At 40.9% G+C, this 18,738-nt stretch overlaps 1 protein-coding gene across 9 annotated transcripts in view; it reads left to right on the top strand.

Annotated features, from left to right (window-relative positions):
• The window catches only part of Usp54 (ubiquitin specific peptidase 54), a 99,306-nt gene extending 82,658 nt beyond the window's left edge, over positions 1 to 16,648 (top strand). For 8 of the 9 annotated variants that reach the window (XM_031362084.1, XM_031362082.1, XM_031362081.1 and 5 more), the window contains 4 exons: positions 1,901 to 3,300; positions 8,587 to 8,705; positions 13,379 to 13,565; positions 15,114 to 16,648. In XM_031362084.1, coding sequence (XP_031217944.1) covers positions 1,901 to 3,300; positions 8,587 to 8,705; positions 13,379 to 13,565; positions 15,114 to 15,673 — 2,266 coding nt within the window. In that variant the 3' untranslated portion in view covers positions 15,674 to 16,648. The remainder of the gene's footprint in view (positions 1 to 1,900; positions 3,301 to 8,586; positions 8,706 to 13,378; positions 13,566 to 15,113) is intronic. The other variant, XM_031362087.1, reaches the window with a different exon arrangement.
• The last annotated feature ends 2,090 nt before the right edge of the window (positions 16,649 to 18,738 follow it).

The following is an 18,738-nucleotide window of genomic DNA, read 5'->3' as shown; positions in this document are numbered from 1 at the left end:
CTACTAGGCCAGCGTTCTACTAGTAAGCTACACATTCTCTGCCTCGGTTGTTGGTCTTTTAACTATTAGCTCCATTATGTTTGTTATAATTTTTGAACATTTGCCTGGGTTCAGGTCAGAGCCAAGCACTTTCTGTTTTATTTATTATGATTACCTGATGAGATAGTAGCTGTTATTTAGCATACTTTCTAAATATGGGACCTTGTAGAGAGGATAGTTACTTAACTAATAAGTGGTAGAAGTATAGAAATCAGATACAGATCTGTTTACTGTCAATGTTGTATCCTTCCCTCCCTCCCTCCCCTACCTTCCCCTACCCTCTTTTCTATCTTCAAGAAGGAGTCTGTTAGAGCCTAGGCTAACTAGGGTCTGGAATACCTTGAACTCCTGATCTTTCTTTTTTGCCTCTGGAGTGCTAGTATTACAGGCCTGTTTAACACTGTTCAGGTTTATTCAGTTCTGTGGGTTGAACCCAAGGCATCCTGCATGTTGGGCCAGCACTCTACCAATTGATTGAAGTATCACATTCATGTTACAAGAGTAACTGGGTGACTAAACCCACAGATATTTGGGATATACAGATTCATATTATCTAAAGTGTCTTGAGACCAGGAGTAAGTCTGTCTGTCTGTCTGTCTCTGTCTGTCTGTCTCTGTCTTTCTACCTCTCTCTTATCCATCAGTCTCTGCCTTTTTCTGTCTCTGTCTATCTGCTTCTCTCTGTCTCTGTCTTTCTTTCTCTCTCCCCTTCCCTTCCTCCCTTCTACTTCTTCCCCTCTGTCGTTTTCTCTTTCTTTTTTGAGATAGCGTTGCTTAACTGGCCTGGGACTTGTTAGGTAGACTGTGTAGACCTCACATTTACTACAGTCTCCCTGCCTTTGGTTCCTAAATGCTGGGATTAGAGGTTTGCACTTCCCTACCCAGCTCAGATTTCATTTTTTTTTCTTCTTTCAGATTTTGAAACACTAGATGGGTTGATCACCCTTAGCCCTGAAATCTGAAGCCTGAGATGTTTCAGGGTCCAATCTTATTTCATTATTGTGCCCATTCTTTAAACAGTTGGGGTTCAAAACACTCCAATTATGGATTTTCAGTTTCTTAATCCTTATCTGAAACTCTGAAGGTTGAAGTTTCCTCTAAGGATGCATTTTTTTCATCATAAATATAAAACTGTGAGAATTATGCATTATGTCCTGATTCTCCCTCCTCAGTGTTAAGAGGGCCCTGTTCTGTCACTGTGAGGAGACATTTGAGTGAAGAATGCAGTGATAGTTGATGTCCATGTACCCAGGAATCCAAATGGCCTCATCTTCTTCGTTTTGTTGACTGAGCTACCCCATCATATCATCACACCCCTGGGTAGACCTTCTCTCTTTGTGTAGCACCCAGGACTTTTGTTGTATAGTACGAGTGGCTTTTAAACTTTCCCTTGTGTGGAAGAAGCAACTTTTATCTTTTGTTTGTTTGTTCTTTGAGACAGGGTCTTTCTGTGTAGCCCTGGCTATCCTGAAACTCACTCTGTAGATCAGGCTGGCCTCAAACTCGGAGATCCACCTGCCTCTGCCTCCTGAGTTCTGGAATTAAATGAGTGTGCTACCACTACCTGGCAATTTTTATCTTTTTTAGTTTGCAAGTAGAATGTGATTGGAATGAGACTTTTCAGGTAGTAAAGAATATTGGCAAACACTGGACTTAACAACACATATACAAAATCTGGTGTTACTTTCTTTTCTTTTGTGAACCTGTAAACTATTGGCTTTGTTTGTGTTTGTCTTTCTTATTCTGTTCATCATATCTGTGAATAGCTAGAAGTGGAATGGAATGAATAGGTTTTTTTTTTTTTTTGGAAGATTTATTATTAGTCAAGGCATGGTGTGACTGTTTCTCTCCATTTGTTTCAGTGAACAGCCTATCACGCTCCAAGTATTGTTAAGCCAGGAGGCACAGCTGGACCCCTGCAAGGATACAGAGCTTGGGGCCACTTCCTCTTTCTTCCACTCACCTGCTTCCTGCCCTGAGTTACACTCATCACTCATCCCAGGGTCACCTGTTTCATCTGTTTCACAGCACAGTCCCCCTAGGAGATCTTCCTTGAAGCTTCTGACGTCTTTTGAGGTGGACAGCGTCAATCACCCTGCATTCCACAGGCAGGATTTACCTAAAGCATCAGGTAGAACTGAGATGAATTCTCAACATGAGTGCCTGCCATTAGATGCCCTTGAAGATAGGCTCCAAGACCCCAGGGAGGATAATAGCTGTTGCAGCAAATTCCCACCACAAGAAGGAAGAGACATAGCTCAAGATCAGCTGTTCGAAGGCAAAAAGAATCCTGTTGATATATCCATGGGGATGCCTTGGTCACATTCAACAGGAGAAGCCACTTCTGAGAGAGTTATACATAGCCTAAATAGTTCTTCAGCTTCAGCAGTTCAGCCTAGTATTCCCCCTTACAGTGCCTGTCACCCCATCATGTCTGCTGCTTCTTCACCTGTGCTTCATGCTACTCACCCCATGCAGAAATTTAACCAACACCTCCAAGCCCAAAGTCTCCAAACTTCATTGGCTTCAAAAGTGGTCAAAGGCAGTGAGGAGCCCTACAGGCCAGAGTTCACTAGTACAAAAGGACTTGTCCGCTCATTGGCAGAGCAGTTCCAGAAGATTCAGAATACTTCCACAAGAGATGTTATAGGTTCCCAGGATCGAAGTTTGCCAAATGGTCTAAGGAAGAGCTCTTCTCCTCCTCACTTTATGCCTCCATTATCCCAGGGTCCAGGAAAAGGACACTGTCACTGGGTAAAACAACCTCCTCCTTCTCCAGATGACAGGGAAAGACTGCCCTGCTGGGAAGAACCTGCCGGTCATCCTGCTCTTTCTATGGACTCTGGGCTTCCTAATGGTGAAACCTCGAGGAGAGGACAGCCCAGGTTGGCTGAGCCAGATATATACCAAGGAAAGCTACCCCAAGTAACAGATATTAGGCCCAAGGAGCTGGGTAGTAGTGTCAACTTGGGGACTTCTTTGCCTTTGGATTCTTGGGTAAATGTCACAAGGCTCTGTGATTCTCAGGTTAAACACAGCGCCCCTGGGCCAGGAGTCAAGTCCTCTTCCCATGATTCCCATACACGTGTAACCAACCCAGAAAGAAATCATATCCTTTTGCATCCACACTGGAACCAAGACACAGAGCAGGAGACCTCTGAACTGGAGTCTCTCTACCAAGCCAGCCTTCAAGCCTCGTCTCATACTGGCTATTCTGATTGGAGGTCACAGGATGTGGCCTGGCAGCCACTTAGCCTAGCAGGTAAAAATAACCAGTGGTGGGGACATGTAAAAACTGAAAACCAGAGAACAAGATCAAAAATGGGGGTAGTGTTCTGTACAGTGTCGTTAGCTTACTAAGAGGCAATGAAACCTTTAGCTTTCCTCATAGAGCCTTCAGGACAAGGGCTTGGCATTTGTTTTTTCTTGGTCAGAATTGAATTTGGGTCAGAATTCTCACCGGGAGAGCAATTCCCTCCTTGTAAGGAAATGACTCTGTAAGTCTTGGCTGGTGGGTTCTACAGAATATAAGGCAAAAACTGCTCCACAGGTCGTTGTGAGCTACACGGTATGAGGAAGGCTGAGAAGAATCTTCTTCTGTGTCTTAGAATTAGGCTTCAGGCTCATCTGCAACAAGGATAGCCACACGGAAGCAAGTCACTGTGGCATTGCCAGTTTTACCAAGCTAGCAACATCAAGACCTTCCCTGGCTCTTCCAGGGACTGCTGTGTATGTTTCCTGGATATTAAGTAGACTCAAGCGTTGATATTAAGATATTTCTGATATGTATTCTAGTATAGACTTTATAATAATATTTATTAAGTACTCTTTAGGTATACAAGACAGGTTAATATAGAAAGATTTTAATGAATGAGGAGAAGCAGGAATATATTTCACTCTGCATTCTTGTAATGTGAGAGAAAAAATATGCAAATATTAAGTTCAAATTAAGTATTTTACAAATAATAGTATCATGCTGTTGAGGTGGGTTAGTGGGTAAAGGCACTTTCTGTACAAGTCTATTGACTTGAACTCAACTCGCATGATCTACATAAAGGTGGAAGCAGGCTAGAGAGATGGCTGTTTCGAGATTGTCTCTCCATGGTATTGAACTCATTATGTAGCCCAAGCTATCCTTAGATCTATGGGAATCCTCTTGCCTCAGTTTCCCAGAGTATTAGAACTCAAGGCAAATATTAAACTAGCTTACCACAACCAGTTTTCTTTTAACGTTATGGGTATTTTGCTTACATGAATGTATACATACCATGTGCATTCCTTGTACCTGCAGACCAGGACAGGACATGGGACCCCCTGGAACTCGAGTCATAGATGCTTGTAAGCCATCATGTGCGTGCTGGGAATCAAACCCAGGTTTTCTACAAGAGCAGCCAATGCTATTAACTACCCACCACAGCCAGTTTTAAAGTGTTTCTGTCACCTTCCAAAGAACTGTGATCCAGCAGCAGTCCTATGCCTCTTGTGCTTTACCCTTCTCCCTTACTCCAAGGAAACACAAGTGTTTCCTATATACCCTGATCTGTTCTGGACATTTCATATGAATGAAATTAAGTAGTGTTTGGGCTTCTATGACATGATTAGTTTTTACATATTCCTGAAGAATTATATAAACTCTGCTTTTGTTCTATATTTTAAATTTTTTAGTACTTTCAGGTTGTATAGAAATCATTTTATCCATGTTTAACTAAAATATTAAAGTAGCTTTTGTTAAGAAAATTTCAGGCCAGATGTGGTGTTCTATGTAATCCTAGCACTTGGAAAGCAGAGGGAGACAGATCCTTTTGTGTTCCAGGCCAGTCTGGTGTACATAATGGGTTTCAAGTCAGCCACACTCACATAGTAAGACTACATTTCGGGCTGGTGAGATGGCTCAGCAGGGAAGAGCACCCACCGACTGCTCTTCGGAAGGTCATGAGTTCAAATCCCAGCAACCACATGGTGGCTCACAACCACACATAATGAGATCTGATGCCCTCGTCTGGTGTGTCTGAAGACAGCTACCGTGTACTTACATATAATAAATAAATAAATCTTTAAAAAAAAAAAAAAGACTACATTTCAACAAGCAAGAAAAGAAAAATTTTAATGTATTAAAAAGAGCAAAGATGAATGTTATAGTTAACCCCAAGGTGCCTAGTACCAGTTTCCATGATGATTAACTTGGCACTTCATCAACAAAAGGCCAGTTTTTTGGTTTTTTTTTTGGTTTTTCGAGACAGGGTTTCTCTGTATAGTCCTGGCTGTCCTGGATCCTGGAACTCACTCTGTAGACCAGGCTGGAAAAGGCCAGTTTTGATGTGGCTATAACACCTCCACACATACTTTTCCTTCTTCATAAAATTTTAATTTTTTCCATAAGAATATTATTATAAACTAAAATGTGCCTAGTGACATTGTGGTCATTGTAACAGGATTGTATGATGCATTGCTTACAAATTCATGCTTTGATAGTTAAAACCCTGTGTAGATACACAAATGTTGGTGGTTCTGCTCCAGTTACCTCCAGTGTTCAGTGCAGTAACATGCTGTACAAGTTGGTAACCTGAGATAAGCTATACTTATGTGGACTTACTTGTTTCTTTTAAAACACATATTAGGCAGTATGTTGTTTCTTTCTTTTTAAAAACACGTGTAGTATGGATTGAGAGATGGCTCAGTGGATAAAATCATTGACTGTTCCTTGAGAGGACCCAGGTTCAATTTCCAGCACCCACAAGGTGGCTCATAAAAAAACCATTTGTTTTTTTTTTGTTTGTTTGTTTTGTTTTCTTTTTTCTTTCTTTCTTTCTTTTTTTTTTTTTTTTTTTTTTTTTTTTTTTTTTTTGAGACAGGGTTTTTCTATGTATCCCTGGCTGTCCTGGAACTTACTCTGTAGACCAGGCTGGCCTCGAACTCAGAAATCCGCCTGCCTCTGCCTCCCAAGTGCCGGGATTAAAGGCGTGCGCCACCACTGCCTGGCAGCTCACAGCCATTTGTAACTCCAGTTCCAGGGCATCTAATGCATTCTGTTCTCTGCAGGTGCCAGGTACATGTGTGGTGTACAGATATAAATACAGGCAAAACACCCATATCCATGAAAAAAATTAGAAAGTGGTTGAGTTTGTTCAGTCTAAAGATTTAAGAGGCAAACATAAAAAATCAGAAAAAAAAAAAAGCTTTAAGACTTGGATTTGACAATAATTTCTTAGATGTGACACTGAGAAAACAGGTACTAGATGGAAAACGATAAACTACTACATCAATGTTAAAAATGTTTGTGATCAAAGGATATTATTGACCTATAGGTATGCATCAGTGGTAGAACATATAGCATTAGCATGCATGAGGCTAGGTTTAGTCACCAAGATCATAGAAAAATAAAATTAAGAAAGGATATTATATAGGACTGTAGAGATGTCTTAATGACTTAGAGCACTGGCTGCTTTTACATAGAACTTGGGTTCAATTCCTAACATCACATGGGAGCTTACAACCATCTGTAACTTCAGTTCCAGAAGATTTAATGCCCTCTTTTGGCTTTTGTAGCTACTGCATGCAAGTGCTTCACAGGTATATGTAGACATAACACACATACACTTAATGAAACAATAAAAAGATAAACTAAAATATTTATTTAGTGTGTATGTATATATGTGTGTGTCTCAGCATGGGTGCCTTGTTCAATGGACTGCCTGCAGCAGTCAGCATGTGTGTCTGTGCCCCACATGTGTGCAGTACCTGTGGAGGGCAGAAGAGGGAGTCATTCCCTAGAACAGGACTTATAGATGGTTGTGAATTACGAGTTCGTGCTGGGAATTAAACCCAGGTCTTCAGTGCTCTTAACTACTAAGCTATTTATTAAAAAAGTGTTGATGCAGCCTCATATAGCTCAGACTGGCCTTGAAGTCCTTTATCCTTCTGCCTCTACCTAACAAGTACTGAGATTGCAGTTGTATGCCACCACATTGGGCTACAATTTAAAATTATTTATTTGTTGGACAGCCTTTTAAAGTAAAAATTCCTCCCAGTCAGTGGTGGCACACACCTTTAATCCCAGCATTTGGGAGCTAAAACAGGTAGATCTCCAAATTCAAAGCCAGCCTGGTCCATAGAGCAAGTTCCAGGACAGCCAGGGCTATACAGAGAAACCCTGTTTCAAAAAAATCAAACCAAACCAACTAACCAAACAAACAAACACCAAGGTATGGCTCAAGAAGTTGGTGTTTTACGTGTTTACATGTATATTCCCCCTTCCCACCCACTGAGGATTGAACCCCCAATGCTTCAAGTGTAATACACTAAACTATATGGGTATAATTTTTAAAGTTCTCAGATCAATCAGTACTATTATGAGAAAAAATGCATTAAGTAACAGGAAATGTTTAAAATAACTAGTCTAAGTACTTAAGCGCTTTCTCTCTCTCTCTCTCTGTGAGATACACATATATTAAAGTATCATATCCAGACATGCATATGCATATGTATGCAAATGTAGACATACATAGACATACATACATGCATGCATATATACATACACACATACATATGCACTAAATATGTAGGTCAAGGGCAGGTACATTTTCATAAGATATGTGAGACTTCACATACCCAGTTTAAAGCAGTATTGATGGTTGATTTTAATTTAATTGATTGAGAAAAGCTAGGGGTAAGTAGGGATAACACAATAGTACACATGCTAAATATTCCTGAAGTGATCCTGCTCAGAGAGATAGAGAGTGTGTGGGAGGGCATCAGAAGCTAATAAAATACTGTGCTTAACCTTGAAAGACTTGAGTTTCAATTCTGGTTAAAACACCATCTGAATCAGATTCTGGAACTTATTTCTCTATTACATCAAAGGAAGAAGGTTTGATTTACAATAATTGATCATTTAAATTCTGAACACACTAAAGATTTCATTTCCTTTCTTACCACACTGTGTTAGAGAAGATCACTCTGCAAGATAGTTTCCTTGATAGATTACAAGTATCGGGCCTGATTCTGAAAACAAAGCTCATTTTATATATTCATAAAATATTTAATATATATTCATATATTTCATATATATTCTATATATTCATAAAAGAGAAATGTTGATGGATGATGATATCTAGCTGACTGTCCTTACAGCTCCTTTCCTGGAAATGTCTTCAGTAGTTTTGATTTTTGTGACCTATAGGAATTTATCCATATTCTGAAATTTGGTGTTTATAAGATTCAAGGAGGGTTGGTGAGATGGCTCAGTGGGGAAGAGCACCGACTGCTCTTCGGAAGGTCATGAGTTCAAATCCCAGCAACCACATGGTGGCTCACAACCACCCGTAATGAGATCTGATGCCCTCTTCTGGTGTGTCTGAAGACAGCTACAGTGTACTTACATATAATAAATAAATAAATCTTTAAAAAAAAAAAGATTCAAGGAGCATACTTCTCCACTGAATTCAGAGATATATATTAATTACTTAATGAGAGAACTCCATGTTTATTCTTCCAGGCTCAGATTCTAGAGGAAAGGAGGCTTCAAATGTTTTTATGTTTTTCTCCTTAGGCTCTGCAGATGGCATGGGGAGGAAACTGCACTCAGCCCCTGGTCTAGATCTCTCAAAGACTCCAACGGCAGAAATGGAGCATGTTCTTTATGAACCAAGCACAGTGCCTGTCTCTCAGGTATCAGCTTTCAGTGTTAAGGTGCTGGACTCAGGTGGTGTGCTGGAGAGGAAGGCATGCAAAGAGGCTGGGTCAACAGGACAGGTAACATGAGGCTTCGAGCAGAGGGAGAGGAGGTTATCACCCTGTGACCCACCAACCGCCTTTGCAATCGAACTTACTTGTTAATTATAGTTCTGACCACTTTCCCATATCCCTGAGCACAGGGGCTAGAGGAAAACCACAAGTCTGATGTTTTGCATCTGGCTGTGTGTGTCTGTGTGTTTGAAGGTGAGTTGCTTGCTCCAGGGCAACCATGAAGCAGTGCAACAGTGGCAGGAAGGGTACAGGCAGCATGCCTTTTAAAGGCACAGTTTGTGTGATTTGTTGTCTTCAGTTTGTAGAGACCTCTTAGTAGCCCAGTTGCTAATGTGTTCATGACTGAACTCCAGTGAAGTCAGCACCCTGATGACCAGTCACTGCTCAGTGATTGGGTCACCAGTGATTGATCAAGTTTTCACAATGTCAGCATTATGAGAGGAAACTTCGTATCAGACCATAACAAGAGTTATGGAAGCCTTGAGAAAATCTGAGAAGCAATGCTGTCTCACATTCTCTCCAGCTCAGTGCATAGCTGAGCACACTCCAGGAAGTTTTAAATTAAGAGTGAAATGTGTGAGCAAAAAAGAAAAATGATTAAAAACCCTCCTTTTTGAGACTTTTTATTTTCTTTTTCTTTTTTTCTGTGTTTTGGTTTCTTCTGAGACAAGGTTTTACTATGTACATTTCCCTGGCAGTTTTCTGATTCACTCTGTAGACCATGCTGGCCTTGAATTTATGGTGTTATCCTGTCATTACCTTCAGTCTTTGGGGATTACTGTCACTATCACACCCAAGGAGTAGAGATCAATCAACAGACTCAAATACTATATTGTTGGCTAGGTTTATAGATAGCCTACTTTTCTGAGAATTTTATATACTTTTCTAAAATAAATTGAATTTTTATTACTATAAAGGTCAGAATACAAAGCATCCTGCTATGAAACTTGTCTACCAGATTAGATGGATAAAAATGTAAAAACAGGTTTTATTTTCTTTGCTTTATTATTATTGTTATTATTTTTATTATTTACAGGGTCTCATGTACTCTGGCTATTAGAACTCACTATGTAGACCAGGCTGGACTCCACAGAGAACTGCCAGCCTCTGCCTCCAGAGTGCTGGGTTGAGGAGCATGTACCACTGTACCAAGCTTACTTTTTATTTGCTGGGCAACCCTTCTGTCACCTAACTATATACACTAAACCCCTTAAAATGGGTTATAAATACACGGTACAAGTAAAAGGTTCAAAAGGATATATATATATATCTCCATCCAAATTCCCTCCCCAAAAGAACTCTAGGGTTACTGAGTGTAAGTTCCTAAGTGCACATTTCCTCTTCTTTTTCCTTTTTCTTTTTCTTCTTTCTCCTGTTTCTACTCTTCCTTCTCCTCTTCCTCATCTTATTTGGGAAAAGGTAGTTTCCCTGGCATAGCATTTGTTCTCACATATTTTCAGTGTATTTAATTGAAATATTATTTTCCCAACAGAGTTGGCTTCTGTCTAGTGTATCGTGCAATTATTTATTGATTTAGTTATGCTTTCCTTTTTTTTTAAGATTTATTTATTATTGTAAATAATTACACTGTAGTTGTCTTCAGACACACTAGAAGAGGGCGTCAGATCTCATTACGGGTGGTTGTGAGCCACCATATGGTTGCTGGGATTTGAACTCAGGACCTTTGGAAGAGCAGTCAGTGCTCTTACCCACTGAGCCATCTCACCAGCCCCCTAGTTACGCCTTTCAAACAGTGTCCTGAATGAGTGATCCTGTTTCTGGTTTCATGGAGCATTTAGTCTACTGCAGGGACAGATAAACACACAAACAGTTTTATAAGGTGATTAAATACTAGCTGCTATGAGACCAGCATAGAAGAGGTAAAGTGAAATACCTGGAAAAGGTTCATGAGAAAGAACAATGAGTCTGCCAGGCACCTGGAACTGGAAGCACATGTTCACTAGATTAAAAGAGAATAATTGGTATGACAAGACTAGAAACCATAGCAGTGTTGACAGTGATAGGAAGGATAAGCAGGATAAGCAGGAGTCAGATCATGAATTATAGAGGATTCTGTAGGTCACACAGGAGTTTGAGAGCATAGAGAGAAGTAAATATACTGGAGAGTCAGGAAGTAAAGGTAAGATTGGTGCCTGCCTCCTGCCTGCCTGCCCACAGGGCAAAGAGGAACCAAGAATGATATTCATGTCCTGTGGGTTGGTAATTATGTTTGGGAGAGTTAAATATACTTAAATGTGGGTATATTATTCAGTACTGGAAATAGCTGGTTAGGTCTGAATATGAGACACAAGGGTTAGAGTATCGGATTGGGATTCCTTGCCCCTGAAAAGAGGGAAAAAGATAGGAAATGAGCCAGTACATACTTATGAAGAGCATCATATTTAAGGTGGTCCTTTTTTTCTGAAGAGGCTTAAAACAATACAGAAAGGTGGCAAGAGCTCAAAGGGAAAGTTGTAGTGTATTCCACTAGAAATCCTTTCTCTGTGACACTTCCCTAGCTATTCTGAACATAGCTGATGATATAACACACATTCTGCCCTTGAATTGCTTGCAGCCTATTAAATGAAACTTAACTAGACTGGCATATAGATTAATGTATTATTTACTAAGTACTTGTATTGTTTCAGATGTTAGGGATATTGAAATTAAATGTAATCTACTACAGAAAGACAATCATCAATAAACAAATGATATAACCCAAGATGTTGATAATTATGATAATGAAGAATAAAATAAATCAAGGAAATAAGGAGCTAAAGAGGTGATGTGTTTCTTTAGGGCCTCTTTTGGTTAGGATAGTAAGAGGTAGTGAGAGAAATTAACATTTAATCAAAGATTCCAGTGCTAAGAAGTTTAGGGGCATGGCACAATATTACTGGTAACAGAAAAGCAAGTGTAAAGGCCTTATATAGAATGAGTTGGTGTGCTTGTGAAACATCTAGGTGAGATGATGCTTATCTATAATATTTATAGTTTTGAGGTTGAAGTTGGAGGGTTTTTGTTTGTTTTGTTTTGTTTTTATACCTTTTTAGTGGCTAGGTGGTGCAGCGCACACCTTGAATCCCAGCAATCCAGAGGCAGAGGCAGGTGGATCTGTGAGTTCAAGGCTAGCCTGGTCGACAGAGTAGTTCCAGGACAGCCAGAGTTATACAGAGAAACACTGTCTCAAAAAAAAATAAGACAAAACCAAATGAAATTAGATACTGGGGTTACAGACAGCTGTGAACTGCCATGTGGGCATGGGGAATTGAACCCAGGTCCTCTGGGAGAGAGGCCAGTGCTCCTAATAACTGAGTCATCTTTCCAGCTCCATGAGCCATCTTTCCAGCCCTGAGGCTGGAGTATTTTAAGTTTGAGCCAGCCTGGGTTATATAACAATATGCTGTCTCCAAAATAGTAATTATAATAAGCAAATAAGAAAAAAAAAAAGTGTGTGTTAAGAACACAGAGACAATAGAGGATTAAATGAGAAAGATCAGCTATGCTGTCACATGGGACCTTATGATATAGTTAAGCAAGTAGCAGGAGATGGGAAGGTCAGATTAAGGCTTCTGCAATGGTCCAGGCAAATTTAAATATGGAATCCATATGTAGAAATATCTCTTTGACCATGGTGAATGGGAAATAGGAAGTTAAGGGCAAACCCAATATTTATGTCTAAGTAACTTAAGAAAATGTGGTACTAGGAGGAGGAGTTTGGAAAACTTTATTAAATTTTGAATGTTTTAACATTTTTAATAATAAATGAAATATTTGTGGGTCTTTACCACAAAAGTGAGTGGCACCATGGCAGAACATAAGCAACTGGGAGTAGGAATGTGACCTCCAGAAGAGGCAGCCGTGGACTAGAGCTGCGGCAGGGCAGAGCAGAGTCCAGTTCTGTACCTCAGCAAGTAGTTTAGTGCCCAGTATGGATTCTCTGCAGCCTCCTCATCTGCTTAAATACCTACCTGCCTCTCCTCTTGTCTCCTTTCCTGTCCTTTGTCTCCTTTTTTGGGGGGTGGGGTGGGGAGGATGGAACCCCATTGAACCTACATTGAATTAAATCCACAACCCCTACTTGGTTCATGCTTGTGGTTTCTTTTCTTCCCCTTTTTTGTTTCTTGTTTTGAGGTATGGTATTGCTTGTGTAGCCCAGACTGGCTTTGAACTCACTATGTGGGTGAAGCTAGCTTTAAACTCAAAGCAGTCCTGCTCACTCTCCTGAGCACTGTTGATTATAGGTGTGCATATATCAAATGTTCAGCTCTCAGCTCCTATTTCTAAGTTTCTATTTCAATCTCTTTAATTGTACAGTTAGCATTAAAATGTTTGCTAAAGATCCAAATGGTGGACCTAGGAAGGTAGAAGTTGTGAGGAAAGTGGTAGAAGGAGAGGCCTTAGGAGTTTCCTAGGAAGGCCCTCATGTCATGAGTGCAGTGATGTGAGCCCCTGTCTGGAAAAGGTGTGTTGTACTCTGGTTCCTTCCATTCCCTCCTGCTTGCCTCAGTGTGTTTATCCAACCACATCCTGCCATGTTAACTCTCATCTTTGTGTTTTTGTTTTTGTTTTTGTTTGTCTTGTCTCATTATAAGGATTCATCAAACGTGAGGAAAAAGACTTTGGAAACCGGACACCATTGTTCCAGCTCCTCTTCCCTCCCTGTCATCCATGATCCTCCTGTATTTCTCCTTGATCCTAAACTCTACCCTCCCCAACCACAGTTCCTGTCCCCAGATGTCCTGATGCCCAGCATGGCAGGGGAACCCTATAGACCCCCAGGTAACACCCCCAAACTAATATTATCTGCTAATATGTGATTCTTTTTCAGGCTCAAATCAGTATACCTCCTGGGAAACTGGGGTGTCCCAAGGTGGAATGGAATAGAAGACATGAATTACTGTTTTAAGATCAAGCACTAATCTTTCATGAAGTATGACTGAATAATTTTTTTAAATACCTTGTTTCACTCATGAGTGTGAACCAACCTTTTTCAGTCCTGAAGGAAAAAACTTTGAAGTGATGAAGTGTAGTTAATAACTATTCTTTGGAATTCCCCAAATTGAAAGTGCCATATCTTTTAGCTAGTTTTCTCCCCTGTTGTTTATTAAGTCTCAGCTGAGGGATGACATAGGAGGACAGAAGTGAATGGAAGACTGGGAAGACACTATCTTGAGAACACATGTCACTGACCTCCATGGAAGATGTTCTTTTTTTAATCCTTATGGGTTTAACTTACATTTTAACTCTCTGGTTTTCAATGTGAAAGAGGACATACTACTTGGTACTTAATGGATGTTGGACAAAGGTTCTTTAAAACATTATATAGTGGACAGGGCAGTCCCTTCTATCCTCAGTAAAGAATTATCAACCCACCATGTCACAAGTTCCATAGTGAAAGAAATGTATAGAAAATGATTTTCTTTCTATATTGTGTATGAGGTAAGTGTGGTATGAACAAAAGCAGAGATCTCAGAAATTGAACAAGGATTTAAGTAGAGGCCATCTGACAGCAGTCAAGGTGCCATGTTAAGATAAGCCAAGTGGCCAGGCAGTGGTGGTGCATGTCTTTAATTCCAGCACCTGGGAGACAGGCAGGCAGAGGCCAGCCTGGTCTACAGAGTGAGTTCCAGGACAGCCAGAGCTACACAGAAAAACCCTGTCTCCAAAAAAAAAAAAAAAAAAAAAAAAAAAAAAAAAAAAAAAAAAAAAAAAAAGACAGAGACAAGCCAAACAATACAGGCAAGGGTGGTCTACATCTTTAATTCCAGCACTCAGAAGACAGAGGCAGATTTTTATGAGTTAGAGGCCAGCCTGGTCTACAAAGTAAGTTCCAGGACAGCAAAGACTATACAGAGAAAAAACCCTGTCTTAAACTGTCCTCCCCCCATGAATAAAATAAAAATCTTAAAAAAAGGAAAGCTAAGTGGAGATTTTAGTATAAATCCTATAGGAGCTTGCAAGGGAAATTGTAAATAGATTTGTACATGTGTGTACATGAATGTGTGTGTTAGAGAAGGATCGTACTAGAAGTAGTTATGGCAGTATCCAGGAGACTGTTGCATTTCCCCCGAGACAGAAGAGATTGATTTCGACATGATATTTAGGAGTCTTTCGGGTTAAGGGCATGCCTTAATGGTAGAGGGTTTGCCTAGCATGCATAGGTCCTAGGTTCAATCCCCAGTACTGGGGAAAAAATTAAAATCTATGTATTAATTAAACCTAGGCCTCTTTTTTTCCTTCTGTATGTATTCTTAGAGGAATAAAGGGTTGGGAAGTAGATTTATTTTCTAAAGATGCTCAGTGTTTGGGTTTCTTTTCTCTTCTCAGGAATTTCGAGGAGTGTCCAACAGTTTCTGGCTATGTGTGACAGGGATGAAACTCCCCAAGGGGTCAAGTACACAGGAAGGACTTTGAACTACCGAAGTCTACCTCATCGTTCCAGAACTGATGCTTCCTGGGGATCAGGGTCAGAGACCAACCAGCACATTGGGGCCAGAGTCCTAACTATGCCAACATGCAAGCCTCAGCTAACCTACACTGCCACACTACCAGAAAGACACCAGGGCCTTCAGGTTTCACATGCTCAGTCCTGGGGGAATCTTTTCCACTCACCCTCCCATCCTTCTGCTGTTCACCCAGGGTCCCCACCATCCAGCAATCTTCATGTACCCCTTAGGTCAGCTTGGAATTCGGGTCCTGGTCTGGGGTCCCGAGCACCTGGTCCACGAAGAATAGATATGCCCCCAGATGATGACTGGAGACAGAGCAGTTATCCCTCCCAGTATAGACATAGGAGGACAGGAGAGGAAAGAATTATGTTCGTTCTATCAAATGCCGCTGGAAGAGAGCAGAACAGGGTGAGATTTTTACAGCACAGCAAGTGGTAAGGATTACCCTAACCTGACCTGGAGTCACACATTTATCTATAAAACTGTATGGTGGTACAGTGATATCTTGTATCCTGCCAGTTATGCTAGTTTAATCTCAACATAGACTTGGCCGTTTCAGTCCAGGCATCATATGCCTGTAATCCCAATAGTTGGGAGGTAGAGGCTGGAGAATCAGCATTTCAAGGCCAGAGACTCTGGGGTAAAACGAGACTGTGGGTTTTCTTTGTTGTTGTTTTGTTTTAAAGAACAGAACCACCACAACAAAGAACACATTGATTTTTCCTAAGGGTGTTTACTTCTTTGAGAGGGAATATTTGAAATTCCAGCTTTAGAGTTGGGGATGTAGCTCAATTGGTAGAGTGTTTTCCTAACATGCACATCACCCATGATTTTATCCTTAGAAGTGTGTGAAACTGGGCATGGTAGTGCACAACTGTCATCCTAGCACTTGAGAGATGGAGGGAGGAGGATCAGAAGTTCAGGTTCATCCTTGACTACATAGCAAGTTCTAGGCTAACCTGGACTACTTTATTTCTGGTTCTTTTAGTCCCCATCTCCATCAGAGCACTCATCTCCTGGTCCTACTATATTCCCAACTTACACTCTGTCCATATTACCTAACTCTCTTTCTTCCCTATCTCCTATCAGTGGAGAAGGGGTATTTATCCCTATAGTCAGGATTCTGGCCATGTCCTTAAGGGAAGCCCTACTGCCCAGGTATGGCCTGTCAGCCTTCCTTGTGACTCAATCTTTAGGCCTAGAATGTGGAGCTGCCAATCTAATATTTGCCCTTCTGAACAGATGGAGTTGGGCACACTAACACATCCTCCTGCCCCCAGCAGCGGAGCCATTGCTGCCACTTGCTCAGTCACGTTGTAAACTCTCAAGAGTCAGCTGAACTATTTTAGGGCAAAACATAGCATACTGTTTTTGTAAAGTATTTTTCATTAATAAATCTATAAGATAGTTGTATTTAATCTCTTGTCCTTTACTTTTGTATGTACTTGCTCTTTTCTTCAGGGGTGGGGGGGGTTCAACATTTATATGAAATGGCTTTGACCAAGTAAAAGTGAATAGCCAAAAAGGCGTTTACAAATTCATACTGTTGGAGTCAGCATATCCTTAAACCAGAATCTTTCCCTTTGTTATGGCTGCCAGTGTGGTAAGTACCGTTCTCCTGCCTATGACAGTGTATTCCATGTGCCATTCCTGCCCTTGTTCTCTGGGCATTCAAACCACTTTAGCAGACTCACTCCCAGTATAGTACCAGTCTTGGTGCATCACAGGTGTGTGATGTGCCTCCTATCCCTTGCTGTCTTCCTAGTGTCCTTTCCCCTTAAAGTCAGAATATCTCTGTGATAATAAGATCTATCTTCACCCATGACACACTCCCAAAAGTCTCTTACCTTTAAAAAGTAATTTGTAGTGGTAAAAACTAAAAGTGTAGAGGGATGATTCAATGGCTAAGAGAACAGGCTGTTCATGCATTGGACCCAGGTTCAGTTTCCAGTACAACATTTGGTAGCTCTAGTTCCAGGGAATATAACTCAGTCTTCTGCCCTCCACGGGGACTGAACACATGTCGTGCACAGACATTCATGCAGGCAAAACACATCAACACACAAGAAAATGATTTTGTAGGTTCCCTTTGCAAAGAGTGTCTGTTGGGTTTTCCCTCCTTATTTATTCCAGATCTTGGTCTCACTGATGAACACAAAGAAACAACAGATGCTGAGAATGTTGTTCTTCTGCCTTCCTAATCATTGAGGACAGATGCTGAGCGCATGTGTTACTGAGTAATAGGATACAGAGGACTTTTTTGTTTCATCCTGTTTGGATGCTATAACACAGACACATGGGCCTTAGTAGATATGTTGGCCCCTGACCCTTCCAACACTGCTCCTGTCATACACACTCTTCTAACCTTCTGTAAGAACTCCAGTGACTGTGCATAAGTATGAGGAGGACACATGAAGGCTAGAGTAAGTTGTAGCTGTCAGTTCTCTTCTTCTACCTTATGTGCCCTGTGGTTCCATCATTGGGTTTGGAGGCATATGCCTTCATTATCTGAGCCATCTTATAACAACTAATAGTTATTCATGGAACAGTCTGTTCTTGTTTCTTGACCTCATGGATGCTGGTCAGCTTGGATGTTTCTGTAAGTTACCCAAACCCAAATTCCATATATATTCTAAGATAAGGAACTAATTTAAGTTTTAGTAGAGGTCAGACTAGAGGGAATCTAGCCCTTCTTCCCATTGACTTCTTCTGCCATGTGGATTCATCCTAAGGAGCCTAGGTCACCAGCCTTGGCTGCAAGCACCTTTATCCATTGAACCATCTCTGGCTTCAAATCTGTATTTGCCCAGTGAATTAAGAGAGAGGCTATGCCTTTTCAGGTGAACCTTACAGGGTCTCCGACTATCTCTTGGTGTCATTGCCTATTTCCCTTGACTCATTTTGGGTCTTAAATCATGGTACTTAGACTTTTTCAGCTGAATTTATGTGCCTTTGGACTCTTCCAAACTCTCAAAGCAAGGGTTACAATTCTATGGCAACCTCTTACACCCCCATTTTGTTGAGACAGTCTCACTTTGTTGTCCTAAGTGGTTAGACCTAGCTAGACTTGAACTCACAGAGTTCTGCCTTCCTCTGCCTCCTGAGGTCTGGCATTAAAGGAAAAATTCCATTTTAAATGATAATGCCACTCTATAGAGTCACCGATGCTTCTTTCATTTTTGTCTCTAGTCATACTATTATCACTCAGATTTTGTAGATAAATTGTCATATATTTGTCTAGTAGTGGGAAATTCTGAGATAAAATTATATCTCTTCATTTTCCTGGGCTCCAAAGCGGCCAAAAAAATGTCCATTTTTTCTTTGCACTTAACCAACAACCCCTAAGTCTAGTCTGCAACCTCTCTTTACTGGTTTGTCTTTCTGCATGTAAGGAATTTTCACCTGATCCCTTGGACTGCTCCCTTTTCTGTAGCAGCTTCGGTAATTTTGCTCAAGTCCCTGGAGCGTGTCCCGCCCCCGCCCCCGCACGCGCGGTGCATGAC

The sequence above is a fragment of the Mastomys coucha genome, unplaced genomic scaffold (assembly GCF_008632895.1).
Source record: "Mastomys coucha isolate ucsf_1 unplaced genomic scaffold, UCSF_Mcou_1 pScaffold9, whole genome shotgun sequence".
Taxonomy (NCBI): domain Eukaryota; kingdom Metazoa; phylum Chordata; class Mammalia; order Rodentia; family Muridae; genus Mastomys; species Mastomys coucha.
Note: the sequence above shows the minus strand (reverse complement) of the source record. Positions and strands in the feature narration are given on the sequence as shown.